The sequence below is a fragment of the Amblyraja radiata genome, chromosome 10, assembly GCF_010909765.2.
Source record: "Amblyraja radiata isolate CabotCenter1 chromosome 10, sAmbRad1.1.pri, whole genome shotgun sequence".
Lineage (NCBI taxonomy): Eukaryota > Metazoa > Chordata > Chondrichthyes > Rajiformes > Rajidae > Amblyraja > Amblyraja radiata.
Window position 1 is genome coordinate 48,759,085 of NC_045965.1, and position 17,971 is coordinate 48,777,055.

Consider the following 17,971-nt stretch of genomic DNA (forward strand, 5'->3'; position numbering starts at 1 on the left):
CCTGCTTTTAACTATTTATACTGTTTCATCAGGGACTGGATTGTTTTTTATTGTTATTATGTGTGAAATGTTTTAAGTTTCATGTGCGATGCTCCGGTATTCCCTGGGAAACGTCTTCTCATTTTGCACTGTACAACTGTTGCTTTGCAAGATGACAATAAAGGTTGATTTGATTTGATTTGATTTGATTTCCTCCCATTTCTCAAAGACGTGCGAGTTTTGGCCTCTGTAAATTGCCCTTTGTGAATAGGCAGTGTATGAGAAAGTTGGATAACATTGAACTAGTGTGAATAGGGATCAATAGTCGGCATGGACCCGGTGGGCTGAAGAACTTGTTTTCGTGGTGTATCCCTAAACAAAACTAAACTAAACTAATTCAAAGTGACAGAAGTGATTAGCAATAAAAGTGATCCCTCTTGGCGAAAACAACTTTTCCATCATGGGCAAACATAGAGAAATAGGTGAACTGATTTTGTCATTAATATGTTTAAGAAGGAACTGCAGATGCTGGAAAATCGAAGGTAGACAAAAATACCGGAGAAACTCAGCGGGTGAGAGAGCATTTATGGAGCGAAGGAAATAGGCAACGTTTCGGGTCGCGACCCTTCTTCAGACTGATGTGAGGGGGGGGGGGCGGAAGAAGAAAGGAAGAGGCGGAGATAGTGGGCTGAGGGAGAGCTGAGAAGGTGAGGAGAAAGCAGGGACTACCTGAAATTAGAGAAGTCAATGTTCATACCGCTGGGGTGTAAACTGCCCAAGCGAAATATGAGGTGCTGCTCCTCCAATTTACGGTGGTCCTCACTCTGGCCATGGAGGAGGCCCAGGACGGAAAGGTCAGATTCAGAATGGGAGGGGGAGTTGAAGTGCTGTGCAACCGGGATCAGGTTGGTTAATGCGGACCGAGCGGAGGTGTTGGGCGAAGCGATCGCCAAGCCTACGCTTGGTCTCACCGATGTAGAGCAGCTGACACCTAGAGGAGCGGATGCAATAGATGTGGTTGGATGAGGTGCGGGTGAACCTCTGCCGCACCTGGAAAGATTGCTTGGGTCCTTGAATGGTGTCAAGGGGGGAGGTAAAGCAACAAGTGTAGCATTTCCTGCAGTTGCAAGGGAAAGTGCCAGGAGAGGGGGTGTTTGGGTGGGAAACATAGAAATATAGACATAGAAAATAGGTGCAAGAGTAGGCCATTCGGCCCTTCGAGCATGCACCGCCATTCAATATGATCATGGCTGATCATCCAACTCAGTATCCTGTACCTGCCTTCTCTCCATACCCCCTGATCCCTTTAGCCACAAGGGCCACATCTAACTCCTTCTTAAATATAGCCAATGAACTGGCCTCAACTACCTTCTGTGGCAGAGAATTCTACAGATTCACCACTGTCTGTGTGAAAAATGTTTTTCTCATCTCGGTCCTAAAAGATTTCCCCCTTATCCTTAAACTGTGACCCCTTGTTCTGGACTTCCCCAACATCGGGAACAATCTTCCTGCATCTAGCCTGTCCAACCCCTTAAGAATTTTGTAAGTTTCTATAAGATCCCTCCTCAATCTTCTAAATTCTAGCGAGTACAAGCCGAGTCTATCCAATCATTCTTCATATGAAAGTCCTGACATCCCAGGAATCAGTCTGGTGAACCTTCTCTGTACTCCCTCTATGGCAAGAATGTCTTTCCTCAGATTAGGAGACCAAAACTGTATGCAATACTCCAGGTGTGGTCTCACCAAGACCCTGTACAACTGCAGTAGAACCTCCCTGCTCCTATACTCAAATCCTTTTGCTATGAATGCTAACATACCATTCGCTTTCTTCACTGCCTGCTGCACCTGCATGCCTACTTTCAATGACTGGTGTACCATGACACCCAGGTCTCGTTGCATCTCCCCTTTTCCTAATCGGCCACCATCCGGAAGTGGCGGCGCTGCCCTGGCAGCAGCGGCTCGCCTGCAGTCCGTTTGTTTTTACTTTTTTTGTGTTGTTTTTTTTCCGTTTTGTCTAGTTAAGTTTTTGGTTTTTAGGTTGTGGGGGGGGGGGGGGGTGGGGGGTTTAAACGGGGCTTGCTGTCTCTCCCTTCGGGGGAATGCAACTTTTTTGTCATATCCCCCTTCTCTGCCTCCGTCTGCGCTGAGGCCTAATGGCGGAGCTGGCGACCTCGAGACTCCGGAGGCAGAGCCAGTCAGGACTTGCCCTGGGCTCGCTCCCGTGAGGGCGGTCCGGCTCGGAGCCGGAACGGCGCTCCCGTGAGGGGCTGTGACGCTCCCGTGAGGGCAGCCTGGCGCGGGGCTGAGACTCTCCGGTGAGGGGCTGTGGCGCTCCCATCGGAGCGGCCCAACTCGAGGGTGGAATGGCGCTCCCGTCGGGGCGGCCCAGCCCGAGGGTGGAATGGCGCTCCCGTCGGAGCGGCCCAGCTCGAGGGAGGAACGGCACTCACGTGAGGGCGATTGGCTAGGGGCTGGAACGGTGCTCCGGTGGCTGGGACGGCGTTCTGGCGGTGGTGACCTGAGTCCGGGGATTAGCCACGGGCCAGCGGCTGCGTCCGCTGGACTGGAGGGCGGCAGCTTCGACCACCCCGGGCCGCGGTGTTTGAGCCGGCCTGTTTGCGGGGTTCGGTGAGCCGCGGGACTGTTTGTACCATCGCCCGGTGGGGTATCGCCTCAGCGCAGAGGGAGAAGAGGAGGGAAGAGACTGCAGCCCTAAGATTTTTGCCTCCACCACAGTGAGGAGGTGCTTGGAGGACTCACTGTGGTGGATGTTAATTTGTGTTTATTGTTGTTTATTATTGTATTATTATATGTATGACTGCAGGCACGAAATTTCATTCAGACCATAGGGTCTGAATGACAATAAAGGTAATTCTAATTCTTCAGATAATAGTCTATTTCCTGTTTTTGCCACCAAAGTGGATAACCTCACATTTATCCACATTATACTGCATCTGCCATGCATTTGCCCACTCACCCAGCCTATCCAAGTCACCTTGCAGCCTCCTAGCATCCTCCTCACAGCTAACACTGCCCCCCAGCTTCATGTCATCCGCAAACTTGGAGATGTTGCATTCAATTCCCTCGTCCAAATCATTAATATATATTGTAAATAGCTGGGGTCCCAGCACTGAGCCTTGCGGCGCCCCACTAGTCACTGCCTGCCATTGTGAAAAGGACCCGTTTACTCCTACTCTTTGCTTCCTGTCTGCCAGCCAGTTCTCTATCCACATCAATACTGAACCCCCAATACCGTGTGATTTAAGCAATGAATTGACCAGGGAGTTACGGAGGGAGGGGTCTCTGCGGAAAGCAGACATGGGAGGAGATGGTAAGATGTGGCCGGTGATGGGATCCCGTTGGAGGTGGTGAAAATGTTGGAAGATAATTTGTTGTATGTGACGGCTGTTAGGGTGGAAGGTGAGGACAAGGGGAATCTGCCCTAGTTACGAGTGGGGGGATGGGAAGTGATAGCAGAGTTATGGGGTATAGAAGAGACCCTGGTGAGAGCCTCATCTATAGTAGAAGAGGGGAACCCCCATTCACTGAAGAATGAGGACATCTCTGATGCCCTGGTGTGGAACGCATCATCCTGGGTGCAGATGCGGGGTAGACGGAGGAATTGGGAGTAGGGGATGGAGTCCTTACAGGAAGCAGGGGGTAAAGAAGTGTAGTCCAGATAGCCATGGGAGTCAGTCGGTTTATAGTGGATGTCGGTCAGTAGTCTATCACCTGCGATGGAGATAGTGAGGTCAAGAAATGGTTGGGAAATGGTCCAGGTGTATTTGAATGCCTGATGGAAGTTAGTGGTGAAATGGATGAAGTCAGTGAGTTGTGTATGGGTGCAGGAGGTAACACCAATGCAGTCATCGATGTAGCGGAGGTAGAGTTTGGGGATAGGGACCTGCTATAATTCGAATAAAGATTGTTCGACGTACCCTACAAAGAGGCAGGCATAGCTCGGGCCTATGCGCGTGCCCATAGCTACGCCTTGTATTTGGAGGAAATGGGAGGAGTCAAACGAAAAGTTGTTACGGTAAGGACCAGCTCCGCTAGGCGGAGGTGAGTATCAGTAGACGGGGATTGGTTGGTTCTGCAGTCACTGAAAAAATAAGAGGGCTTTAAGACCCCCCTGGTGGGGGATGGAGGTGTAGAGTGGCTGGACATCCATGGTGAAGATGAAGACCTGGGCCTAGAAAACGGAAGTCATGGAGTAGACGAAGAGCGTGTGAGTTGTCTTGAACATAGGTAGGGAGGGATTTAACCACAGGGGATTGGATGAAGTTGAGGTATGTGGAAATAAGTTCGGTAGGACACGAACGGGCAGAAACAATGGGTCTGCCAGGACAGTCAGGTTTGTGGATTTTGGGGAGAAGGTAAAATCGGGCCTTGCGGGGCTGGGGAATGATGAGGTTGGAGGCTTGGGAGGGCGGGGAGCCGAAAGTGATGAAGTAATTGATAGTGCTAGAGATAGGGGCCTGGTGCTCGTCTGTGGGGTCATGGTCCAAGGATAAGTAAGAGGGGGTGTCATTAATCATTAATATTGTGACCTGATTTTGTCATTCATATTTTACCATCTTTATCACTGTTTCTTTCCTCTCAAAGACAGTGTCAGCAAACATATTGTGCCTCATTGAAAGAACCATTCTTTGCCTTTAAATGTTAACATTAAACCAACACTTCCAAAGGGTAAAAGCTGCGAAAAGACATCTCAAAACCTCAGAATTGATCTGTAGTTTATTGCCAGAAAGGATATATTTCCAAGACATTGCTGCAAGAAACCTGGGATGAAAATCACAAGAGCATTAAAATATATTTTTTATTTAAACTTGTGAACTATTTTTTCTGCCCATTATCTTTGAACCTTAATTTCACTCTCTTATCTCAGCAAGAAATCTGTATGGATTTTTCATCCAGCAAATTGCAACATAAAGCTGAAATGTAGGCCCACTATCATTGTATCCTCTCACTACACATCATGTCATCTTTAAAATATTGAATGAAAACAGTTCTCAGAGACAGGTTGAAAAACCAAAGTTTATTTCAGCATGAATGCGTTTATAATAAGCTCTGCAAACAGTCCTTGATAAAATAAAAAAGGCAAATTAATTGCGTAGATTGTAAACTTCTTATTAATGATTTATGGGAATGACTAAAGCTACACAGAAAATGAGACAAGCAACAAGTTTCACACAAGTCGCTCCTGAACACTTGTTAGTTAATCTCACAAATGATTTTAAGAAGGAATTTTGCATGTTAAATCACAATGTGCATTGACATGAAGGATGTTTAATCTAGACTTTACTATTCGCCCTGAGTTTTTTTTGGATTACAAACTACAGAGTTTAGTGTCATCATGCTGCAGAAAACAATATATATTTTTTGTAATGGCAGCTATCCCAAACCAGTGGATCAAATCTATGCAGTAAAAGGCATCACACTAACAGAGTTTTTAGTAGTCAAATAAAGGATGGATATGATGCAGAGAAAATAACCAATGCCACTTAATCACAAACTTGTGGTCAAAGTTAAAGACTTATCTGAATCAACCATAACAACATTGTGGCTTGCAAATCATTCCTTGAGCTGATTGATCCTACATACACTGCTGCTGATCCTGCTGCTGCTGCTGCTGCGGCTTTGTGATTATTATATTTCTCTTCAGCTTCTCTTGCTCCTGGCTATTGAATCCACATTTGATCAAATATTCTTGCACAGATCCATGCCTAAAAAGATGAGTCAAGTTAATTTAATTATCACAAAACAGGGAACCAATCTGATAACTGACATTGAAAATTAAAAAACAGAACAGATTCAGGACATCTAAAATAGTCAAGTCAAGGGTCGGGAGTGTGTAACGGTCATATAAATAGGGATAGAATATACAGGAAATACTCAGCATGCCAGGCTGCATTTGTGCGAAAGCACCCGAAACATGAACTCTGTTGATGAATAGGTGACGTTACGGGTAGGAACCCTTCTTCAGACTGAAAGTAGAAGAGGTGGGGGAGGGGGTGACGGGGTGGAATAAACTAGAGGCGAGAAAACTGTGCTTCTGTTCCCACAGATGCGGCCGGACCTGACGAGTGTTTCCGATATATTCTGAGAACTCATAGCTTTACTTCTACTATGCGTGCTTTGATTTCATCATATAAGTCATCGAAGGGTGTGCTGTTTATCTTTAGCTGCAAAGTTCAAAGTAGCCTGGGCTGTATTTCTAGATTGGGAATCTATCAGGTGTGGGCATGGTCAGAAAAACAGGTTGGAAGCAATTTCTGAAATTTCCTTCAGCCAGGAATTTAAGCTAGAAATAATAAAGAACAAATAAAGCTGCTTAGATGAAACAAATGTGTTGCTTTTTGAGGTGAATATGTCACTTGGCATACTTCACATTGCTTGCTCTTTATGCTTGTCACGTGCAATACAATGTAATGTATTGATGATGTCCAGTATTGTAATTGCTCCCATTGGACCGTAATGCTGCACATGTACCAGCTCAATGGCCCTATAGCTTTAGGCAGGCAACCTAAAAAAAGGCAGAAACACTCCCAGAACTTATCCGAGATAGAGCTTATGAGATAACTCACGCAAGACCATGGGCTTTTAGCAGAAATCCCAGTACCCCTAATGTCTGCTGATATGGTGAGTATAGAAAAGTCTGATTCTATTTGGGAACAAGTCTTCAAAAACAGTTACTGAATTTTTTTTTAAACTTAAAGAAATGCAGAAAATTTAGGATATTATGTTTCAGGTCAATGAACCTTTGTTAGAATTAAATATTATTTCCAGGACTCTAAATACAGGCACCAGCTGCTGAGTTTTCACAGTATTTTCACTCATCATAATCATTTTGTAATCATTTCTATTTTCATAAAAATAGCACATTTCCCTATGTGGAACATTAGTCATAGACCCTGCTCCATTTCAGATATTGTTCTGGAAATAGGTGGTGAATAATAAATCATGTTTGGCAACACAATTCATGGGAGTCGTGAATAATAAAATGACAGTGAATGAATATGTTACCACTGCCCCTAACTACTGTTCTGGTAATACCACAACCAGGTGAAATAGCTTTGAACAATTAGTAGGATTATAGAATATAGAACATTAGAGATCTCGCTAGTTCAATGTTAATGAAATGTTGGATTCTGTGGAAATTAAAAAAATTACATGTTTTTTGTAATTTATACACCAAATATTCCCCATATTTCCCAAACAAAAAGCATATCCCTTACATTTCCCACTTACATTTCATCAATGTAGGCCAGAGTTGATGCCATTGTTTCTCGTTCACTAGTCAAAAACTCTTCAGCCATTCCCTGTACTTCATTGTAATGTTTGCGGATTTCATCATAAATGGGCTTTATGCCTTCCTGGAGAGAAAATGAAAATAAAAAATGTTCATTCGACAATTTGTTCACCTTGGTCTTCCAAATGAAAAGTTAACTCTGACTCCACAGATGCTGCTTGATCTGCAGCGTGTTTCCACCATTTCTATTTTAATGCCTGCATGCAAAACTCAGAGTGATGGCTCGCTCTGTTTACAGTTTATGGACTTAAGTTTTCCTGGCATGGTCAGAAAGGACAAAAGAGGCAACAGCGGTTCTTGGAATTCTTTGAGGAGAACAACTCTGAGAATTTCAGTGGGTGGAAGTTCGGAGGTATATATCACTTACAATAATAGACCCTCAAAAAACCTATTGGAAGTAAACTCACAAAATCAAACTTGAAAGTCATTTGTAGCAGGTTTATAATAACCTAATAGTGCGAAGATGAGGAGTTATTTTAAAAGAGAAATGTTTGCTTCTTAGTGTCCTAAGGACAATTACAGAACAAAAGCTTCTGAAAAGCATATGGCATTCAAAGGCAAGGTACTTTCTTGGGAAATAATTCTGCTCCCCGTTCTCTAAGTTACAAGAAGTTTCAATCAGCCATCACCCTTCAGCTTGCTGGCAGTTCTCAGTGCAACAGCACCTTAATATTGACATTCTCATATGAAAATAGATGCAGGTCGGGCAGCATTAGTGGAAAGCAATGACAGGGTGGGTCAAAGTCAGCATGGATTTATGAAGGGGAAATTATGCTTGACTAATCTTCTGGAATTTTTTGAGGATGTAACAAGTAGAATGGATAAGGAAGAGCCAGTGGATGCGGTGTATCTGGACTTTCAAAAAAGCCTATGATAAGGTCCCACACCAGAGATTAGTGTGCAAAATTAGAGCACATGGTATTGGGGTGTAGGGTATTGGCATGGATGGAGAACTGGTTGGCAGATAGGAAGCAAAGAGTATAAATTAACGGTCCTTTTCAGAATGGCAGGCAGTGACTAGTGGGATGCCGCAAGGCTCAGTGCTGGGACCCCAGTTATTTACAATATATATTAATGATTTAGACGAGGGAATTAAATATGACATCTCCACGTTTGCGGATGACATGAAGCTGGGTAGCAGTGTGAGCTGCAAGGAGGATGCTATGAGGCTGCAAGGTAACTTGGATAGGTTGCGTGAGTGGGCAGATGCATGGCAGATGTAGTATAATGTGGATAAATGTGAGGTTTTTCACTTTGGTGGCAAGAACAGGAAGGCAGATTATTATCTGAGTGGTGTCAGATTAGGAAAAGGGGAGGTGCAATGAGACCTGGTGTGCTTGTATATCAGTCACTGAAAATAAGCATTCAGGTACAGCAGGCAGTGAAGAAAGCTAATGGCATGTTGGCCCTTCATTGCGAGAGGATTTGAGTTTAGGAGCATGGAGGTCCTACTGCAGTTGTACAGGGCCCTGGTAAGACTGCACCTGGAGTATTGTGTGCAATTTTGGTCTCATAATTTGAGGAAGGACATATTGCTATTAAGGGAGTGCTGCGCAGGTTCACAAGGTTAATTCCCAGGATGGCGGGACTGACATAATGATGAAAGAATGGGTCGACTGGGCTTGTATTCACTGGAATTTAGAAGGGTGAGAGGGGACCTTATAGAAATTCTTAAAGGATTGGACAGGCTAGATGCAGGAAAAATGTTCCCGATGTTGGGGGAGTCCAGAACCAGGGGTCACAGTTTAAGTATAAGTGGTAGGCCATTTAGGACTGAGATGAGGAAAAACTTCTTCGCCCAGAGAGTTGTGAATCCGTGGAATTCTCTGCCACAGAAGGCAGTGGAGGCCAATTCACTGGATGTTTTCAAGAGAGTTAGATTTAGCTCTCAGGGCTAAAGGAATCAATGGGGAAAAAGCAGGAACGGGATACTGATTTTGGATGATCTGCCATGATCATCTTGAATGGCGGTGTTGGCTCGAAGGGCTGAACGGCCTACTCCTGCCCCTATTTTTCTATGTGTCTATGAACCAGTGTTTATCATTTCACATCAAAGACCTTTTATCTAAATTGGGAAAATGAGAAAAAACAACATAGAAACATAGAAACATAGAAAATATGTGCAGAAGGAGGCCATTCGGCCCTTCGAGCCAGCACCGTCATTCATTGTGATCATGGCTGATCGTCCCCAATCAATAACCCGTGCCTGCCTTCTCCCCATATCCCTTGATTCCACTAGCCCCTACAGCTCTATCTAACTCTCTCTTAAATCCATCCAGTGATTTGGCCTCCACTGCCCTCTGTGACAGGGAATTCCACAAATTCACAACTCTCTGGGTGAAAACGTTTTTTTCCCACCTCAGTCTTAAATGACCTCCCCTTTATTCTAAGACTGTGGCCCCTGGTTCTGGACTCGCCCAACATTGGGAACATTTTTCCTGCATCTAGCTTGTCCAGTCCTTTTAGTTCTAAGTTACAGAGAAGCTGGGGCAGGGATAGAGATAGACAAGGCAGAGGGAATATCTGGAGTAACGTGATGCAAGGATTGACAAAGGTTACTGTATTGCTGGGAAAAGTCAGGGTTGATGGGTTAAAGCTCATCCTTCTTTCAGATCCCTAAATCGCATCAACAGTGAAACTTCAAGCTAATTCAGTGACACAGCAAGTGGAGGCTCGATTTTTCAGCACCTGGGTTCAATCCTGACCTTGGGTGCTCTTGGTGTGGAGTTTGCACGTTCTTTCCGGTTTTCTCTGGACATTCCACTCTCCTCCCTCCCACATCCCAAAGCCGGATGGGTTGTTAGGTTAATTGGCCTCTGGAAATTGCCCCTGGTGTTTAGATTAGTTTATTGTCACATGTACCGACGTACAATGATGGGCTTCTGTGGCATGCTAACCAGTCAGCGGAAAGACCATGCATGATTGCAATCAAGCCATCCACAGTGTACAGATACATTTTTGAGAATTTGGGTGAATAAGAATAGGATTCATGTAGGATTTAGTGTAAATGTCATGGACTCTGGTGGGCCTCTCTTCAATTCTAAGCTCTAAAATTCCTTTTCCAAGCCTCTGATTTTCCCTTTCCTTCTTCAAGAAGCTTGTTGATCAAGTTTTTGGTCATCCAAATATATCCTTAACAGCATCGAATTCTACTTTCATACAACCCTGTGAAACAGCTATATTGAAGCTATAAGTGGCAGGTATGGTGGCTATATAGGGTGACACAGTGGGGCAGCTGGTAAAGCTGCTGCCTCACAGCACCAGAGACCCGTATACGATCCTGAGAGACCCGTATACGATCCTGACCTAGGGTGCTGTCTGTGTGGAGTTTGCACGTTCTCCCTGTAACCAAGTGGGTTTCCACCAGCTGCTGCGGTTTCCACCCACACTCCAAAGAGGTGCAGGTTTGTAGGTTCATTTGATTTTTTTAAATTGCCCCTACTGTGTAGGGAGTGAATGGGAAAGTGGGATAACATGGAACTAGTGTGAACGAGTTATCGAAGGTCAGCGTGGACTCAGTGGGCCGCAGGACCTGTTACCACGTTGTACCTCTAAACAAAACTAAAGTGCAAATTGTTTAAAAGGAAAGTTGTATCTTCCAAAGAAAGTGCCAACAGGAGAAAGGAACAACTTAGCTAATGAACCCCGCCCAGAGATGGCAATGCAGCTTACTGTGGTGGCTTCATAGTCATCGATAACACACTCCTTTGAAAAGCCCACGCAGGACTGAATCAGGGCAGAGGCGATCCCAGTCCGATCTTTCCCAGCCGTGCAATGGATCAGAGCAGGGACATTGTTCGGATCACTCAGCAACTTCAGCACTTGAAGCAATAACATTTTTTTTTTCAAAGTAAGGACATTTATTAACTTTATTCTACTTTCATTAATAAACAATTTATCTGTCTATAATACCAATGAAATATTAAAAGTACTGAAAGGAAATTTGTAAAGTATGAGATAAATAAATGGTACTGAAAGAGGAAAATTATACTGAATGGTGGGGCAGACTTGGGGGGCTGAGTGGCCTAGTCCTGCTCAAATGTCCTAATGTTCTTAAAGTGGATGTAGTAAAATGGGAGGAAGTCCATGTGAGCATTAAGCATGACTGATGGCCGGGAACGAATAAACATTTTTGTCTTACACTGTGGAATCAATTACCTTTCCTTTTAGATTACGTGGTACTGCAAAATAAATTTTGTCACTCTTTAAGTCAATGAGGACTGTGAAAGATGCCGCAGCCAGACATAAAAAATGCTTTTTTCCCATGAGTGGTAGCTCTATTCAATAACCAAAAATCTGTATCCTCCTTTTGCTCTGGTATTTTACTTAAATCACATGTTTAATCAATAATATTTTATTTTTAATGTTTAATGTTTTATGTGTCATTCCTAACTGTCACTGTATGTCGTTGTCGCCTGCGGGCGGAGCACCAAGGCAAATTCCTTGTATGTGAATACTTGGCCAATAAACTTATTCATTAATTCATTAATTCATTCACCCTGAAGCCTCATTGCATCCTCCTCGCAGCTCACACTGCCACCCAGCTTTGTGTCATCTGCAAACTTAGAAAAAACAACGCGCTAACAGTAAAATCTCCACATATTCCGATAGAGATTTATCCCTTGGAGTCCGAAATCGTCTTACCTGAAAATTTTGAGCCTTATTTCTCGAGTTATTTATGAAAATGTTCACAAATCTGAAATAACTTTGAAAATAAACCGGCTCTTTCACTGATGACGTCACAATGGATCTGCTTGCTACTGTCTTGCTCCCGCTGCGAGTGACGTCACCCCCCCCCCCCCCCCCCCCCACCTCTCTGTCCTCTCGCCACATTATTCAAAAGACGCGCATGATTCGCTTGCTCTCTCCGGGCTTTCTCTCGGCTCCTAGGTCACATCCTCTCTCTCCCCCCGGGCTCTCTCCCCCCGGGCTCTCTCCCCCCAGCCTCTCTTCCACCCCCCCTCCGGCCTCTCTTCCACCCCCCCTCTCCCCCCTCCCTCCTCCCCACCCTTCCCCCCTCTCCACCCCCTCCCTCCCCCTCTCCTCTCTCTCACCCCACTCCTTTCTCTCCCCGGCCTCTCTCTTCCTCCCCCGCCATCCCTCTTCCCCCCATCTCTCCCCCTCTTCTTCCCCCCTCCCTCTCCCCCCCTCTCTCTTCGCCCCTCTCTCTCTCCGCCCCACTCTCTCTCCGCCACTCTCTCTCTCCGCTCCTCTCTCTCTACGTCCCTCCTTCTCCGCCCCTCTCTCTCTCTCTCTGCCCCTCTCTCTCTGTCTCTGACACTCTCTCTGTCTCTGCCCCTCTCTCTCTGTCTCTGCCCCCTCTCTCTCTCTGTCTCTGCCCCCCCCTCTCTCTGTCCTCTCTCTCTACCCCCCCTACCTCTCTAAATGCGCCTGTGAGTTGGGAGCTATGTGTGAGTGGATAAGGCGGGGATGGGGTAAAAGGAGGGAATGAATAATATGAATATAATATCAAGGGGGGTGGTTAGTGTGTGTGTGTGTGGGGGGGGGGGGGGGAATGTTTAGTGTGTGTGTGTGTGTGTGTTTGTGTGTGTGTGTGTGTGTGTGTGTGTGTGTGTGTGTGTGTGTGTGTGTGTGTGTGTGTGTGTGTGTGTGTGTGTGTGTGTGTGTGTGTGTGTGTGTGTGTGTGTGTGTGTGTGTGTGTGTGTGTGTGTGAGGCCACAGGTCACCCCCCCCCCACCCCGCAACCGCGCGTTTAGGGGACGGGACCCAATGGTTCCCGCTTGGTCTAGTATTGAATAAACGCAGGTTCAAAGGACTAAATGGAGTACTGGTCTTATTTTTACATTTGTGCCTGACTCTTACTTGTATAGATGAAGGTCTGTGAGGTGTCAATGAAATCCTTGTACATCTGCTTTAAACCCCATTTCGCTATATTTTGCATGATATTCTTCGGGGTCTGAGAACAACTCTCTACCAGGTCTTTCCTATGATCATCTGTCAATAGACGATAATATTTCTTGGAAACAAAACCAAGGGCTAAGTGCACATGAGGCATGTCCTTTATCAGAAACTGCCCTGTGGTGCAATTTGCTTTCATGTTTTCAAGTTCCACTTCGCGGACAACAACTCTTTTGTAGGTGTCTCTAAGATATGGTGTGTCACCCTCTTCATTGGGTTCACGAAAGTCAATGATCAGTTTGATTCCCAGAGTTTCCTTCAGGTATTTCACATCTTTCTCTGTCGCCCTTTCTGGGAAGGAAGAGCGGTAGATCTTGGCTGTGCCCAAGCAGAGTTGCCTGAAGTTTGCGATGTTTTCCAATGCTTTTGATGACATATTTCAACATTTAGTGGGGTAGTTCTATTCAATGCAATTCCTGCTGTAGCCAAAGTGATGCAGCTGCTGGGGTTCATCAGAAAATTGAATTAGACAGTAGATCCTAGCAACTGTTCCAAGTGTCTAAACAAGCCAATAACATTATCTCAAGTGTACTTTGACAAAGCAATATTTTGTTTATTGAGCAAGACATCTGACAATGAACAGCAGTAAATAACATTAAAGTTTATTTAACTAAATTGGAAGCCTTTTGGAATTTGAATGTTGGTCAGAAGTAAATTACCCAAATACAGCTTAACATCTGTTTTATTTTTAACCATATAGAAAAAGGAGACATCATAAAAATAGGTAACTTTGTTTTAAAAAAAGGTTAAAAAAAAAAGGCAGGGCATAAGAGATAATGTAGACTCAAAACTGACTTTCCATCAGGAACTAGATTACTTAGAAGTTGCTTTGGAAATTGACAAGCAGAAAATTGTTGTATTGGATTTTAACAGTATAGGGGGGAAATACTGTTTCCATGTAACTTTCTAGCAGTAATTAGGCATTATTGTCTTTTAAGAACACAACTGTTACTTTAACCCTGCGTGGCTATTGAAATTCACAAGCAATTGCTTCTTTGACACTTGCGCAATGATAATCCATTAAATAATGTAACATACAGCCTTTAGTATTTTTAGCTTGCAATAACAAAAATAAACTTATTGCTATTGAAAAGACTTTGCGAGTCTGAAACATTCTAGCCCCTAACTCCATCGTCTTTATAACACAATTTTCTAAATCACGAGATTAACTATTGTGTTAGTAGCAGAACTACCTGTACCAAAAATACAACACATTGCACTTGTCTGACCTAATTCCATCTGCAATCCCTGGCTCATATTCCCAGTTGATCCAACTCCTGTGGTGATCTTAGATAACCTTCTTCATTGTCCACTAAAGCACCAATTTTAGTCTCATCGGCAACTTACTAACCATGACCACTACATTCTCATCCAAAGGTTTAATAAAGATAAAGACCAACAGTGGACTCAGCCCCCATACCTTTTGCACACTGACACTGCTGTTCACAGGCCTCCCTTCGTAAAAACAAATATCCACTACCACCCTCTGGCTTCTTCACCCAAACCAATTTTGCCTCCAGTTGGTTAGCACACCTTGGATCCTATGTGATCTAACCTCTGAGCCCATTTACTAATTGGGACTTTGTCAAAGGCCATGCTAAAGTCCAAGTACATAATCTGGACTAATCATTCTTCACAAGTTCACGATATAGTAGAATTAGGCCATTCAGCCCATCGAGTCTACTCCGCCATTCAACCATGGCTGATCTCTGCCTCCTAATCCCATTTTCCTACCTTCTCCCCATAACCCTTGACACCCGTTCTAATCAAGAATTTGTCTATCTCTGCCTAAAAATATCCACTGACTTGGCCTCCACAGCCCTCTGTGGCAATGAGTTCCACAGATTAACTACCCTGCTCTGACAAAAGAAGTTCCTCCTCACCTCCTTTCTAAAGGAATGTCCTTTAATTCTGAGGCTATGACCTCTGGTCTAGGACACTCCCACCAGTGGAAACATCCTTTCCACATCCACTCTATCAATGACTTTCAATATTCTGTAAGTTTCAATGAGGTCCTGTCAAACACTCATCATATGCTAACCCACTCATTCCTGGAATAATTTTTGTAAACCTCCTCTGGACCCTCTCCAGAGCCAGCACATTCTTCCTCGGATATGGGACCCAAATTTGCTCACAATATTCCAAATCCTCTTCCTCATATCTTCAAAAAACATAATTGAATTGATGAGACATGATTTCCCATGCATGAAGCCATGCTGAATATTCCTTTAGACCTTGCCTTTTCCACATGAGCAAGATCTTTTGTCTCAGAATACCCTCAAGTAACTTTCGCCCGGCTCAAGTTGGGCTCACCCGCCTATAGTTCCTATAATTTCGGTTGGATCTGCCTCCGTGCCTTTTTCTATGGGAAGGAGTCCTCACCACTCAGTGATGGCCCCTTCTCCTGTCTCCAACAGTCCTCCTCCTCTTGGACTCTCCCAGCCGGCCTTCTATCCTCTCAAGACCTTTTAATTTTATATTTGCCGGCGAGACACCAACTGTCTTAACTTTTCAACTCCCTTTACCTACTCTAAAAAGAGACTGAAGAAGGGTTCTGACCCAAAACATCACCTATTCCTTTTCTCCAGAGATGCTGTCTGCCTTGCTGAATTACTCCAACATTTTGCGTCTATCTTATAGCTCCCGTGACTTGTCCTTACAGGCCTTTTTAAATAATGGCACAACATTATTCCAGTGTACCAGTACCTCATGCGTGACTAACTATTATATAAATATCTCTACCAGGATCCCCGCAATTTCTTCCCTATCTTCTCACAATGTCCGAGGATACACTAGGTCCCGAGGATGTATCCACCTTCATAGATAGGCCTCTTTATGTGATTTAATAAACTCAAAAAAAATCCCACCAGCACTTCCACTTTTGAATATGGATATGTCTCAAGACATCATTATTCTCTTCCCTCAATTCCCTAATGTACATGTCCTTCTCCATGGTAAATACAGATGAGAAATATGTATGTAAGACCTCACCCATCTCCTGTACATCCACATATGGACTGACCCTAAAGGGACCTTATCATCTCCCCGGTTACCATGTTGCCCTTAATATGTTCATAGAATCTCTCAGGATTCTCCTTTACCTTACCTGCCAAAACTACATGAGTAACTCATTTCATGTCCCCTTCTTGATCTTCCTGATTCAGAAAGGGAGATCGGAAAGAGATAGGAGGATGGACTGATTGGGGACTGTTTTAAAAGAAAGCCACAAGACATGGACAGGGACCACGAACACAAAGAAAATTAAGAATTATGCTGCATCATCTCAGTTGCTGTTCTGTAATCCGCTCACCCCGCTCCCAACTCCCACATTGACCACACGCCAGGTCCCGTTCCCAAAGAACCATTACCTATTTCACAACTCTTGCAGTCACCAAACTACCCGCACACATATACAAAATGAGAGAAACAAAAGTTGATAACCACTAGTTGGCGAGTTACAAGCAAAGATCCAGAGACAGCATCGGAGTTATAGTCATAGATGGAATACTTGTTCAGAACTAGGTAAGGGGAGTTTAAATTAAGTTACAGGAAAAAAACGCGAGTTCCCCCCGTTGTCTCTCACCTCTTCACGTTCCTTTATTCGTACAAGTATACCCAATCTCTGACTGCTCCCTGTGTTCAATTTTATCTCTGCCCTACCGCCCCCCGTTAGCCGTCTACCATTTACCCAGAAAAACCTCACCCTCTGCGAGATATTCGTTTATGCCCGATATATCTCCTCTACCTTCTCTGCTGCTGAAAACTAACATGCCCCCCCCCCCCCCCCCCTTTCCTCACTCTGCCAAGGTCTTCTGCAGACCTGAAACGTTAATCCCGTTGCCCTTGCCACAGATGCTGAACAGCCGAGTGTCCCCAACTATTTCGGTTTGCACTTCAATATCCACATTCAAAAGCGCAAGTCCTGCCGGTTTGAAACCACATGAATGTAGATAAATTCCCTGAGGCCTATCTATGAAGGTTTTCAATTCCAGCTTCTGCAGATGTTTTATTTATTTTCCATGTTCAGAAAGATTTCTCTTTCCTTCCGATTTCTCTCTTTGTTTCTTTTTAATCAATTGTAACGTTTTTCCAAATACAGGAATAGGAATGCGGAGAGGTAATCATAACGTTTTTTTAAAAGTAAATGATATTGAATTTAAAAAAAAGAATAACTGAACAGTAAAACGTCTTACCAGCTCGATTGCCTTAGTGCAGATGTCAATTCCTCTCCGACATGGGTTTGATTTGTTATTTATTCAAGCCAAAACAGACGTAAGCCTGGAAGGAACACCCATTTTGTATATTTGGTTTCACTGAGGCAAAAATAAAAGTTGTTTTAAGGGATATTTATCTCGCATGTTAAATATTTACATAATACATGTTTGGAAAATGGGTATGTGGTAAGAAATATAATGTTATGAAATATGTTCAAAGAATGTGTTGCATTCTTGAATGCCGACTACACTGTTCACAATCATTTTGAGTTGAAAGTTACAGATTTCTTTTATGGAGCAGATTTGCCAAACGCTCGGTGGTAGTTTTTGATCTGACCTCCAGTATTTAACTTCTATTTGATTTAGAAATTAAATACACAATCTGGTTTTGAAGTTCAGGTTGTCCCATGGATATGATTATGGTTAGTGCTTACAATTGCTCCCAGCATAGACAGACCAAGGTTATCCAAAGGGCAGCTGAATTCCATGTGGAACTCAGCAGTGCAAGCTATCATTGGTGAATACTAGGATTAATGGACAATAGGTG

The 17,971-nt window shown here is 44.0% G+C and overlaps 1 protein-coding gene across 2 annotated transcripts in view; it reads right to left on the minus strand.

Annotated features, from left to right (window-relative positions):
* Window positions 1–4,998: 4,998 nt before the first annotated feature.
* Window positions 4,999–17,971, minus strand: part of LOC116977904 (tyrosine-protein phosphatase DSP2-like) — a 31,893-nt gene continuing 18,920 nt past the window's right edge. Inside the window, exons 2-6 of one of the 2 annotated variants that reach the window (XM_033028777.1) lie at window positions 17,404–17,523; window positions 13,115–13,652; window positions 10,964–11,112; window positions 7,231–7,355; window positions 4,999–5,705 (exon numbers count right to left, since the gene is read on the minus strand). In XM_033028777.1, coding sequence (XP_032884668.1) covers window positions 5,576–5,705; window positions 7,231–7,355; window positions 10,964–11,112; window positions 13,115–13,586 — 876 coding nt within the window. In that variant the 5' untranslated portion in view covers window positions 13,587–13,652; window positions 17,404–17,523 and the 3' untranslated portion in view covers window positions 4,999–5,575. Of the gene's footprint in view, window positions 5,706–7,230; window positions 7,356–10,963; window positions 11,113–13,114; window positions 13,653–16,793; window positions 16,809–17,403; window positions 17,524–17,971 lie in introns of those variants that run through there. The other variant, XM_033028776.1, reaches the window with a different exon arrangement.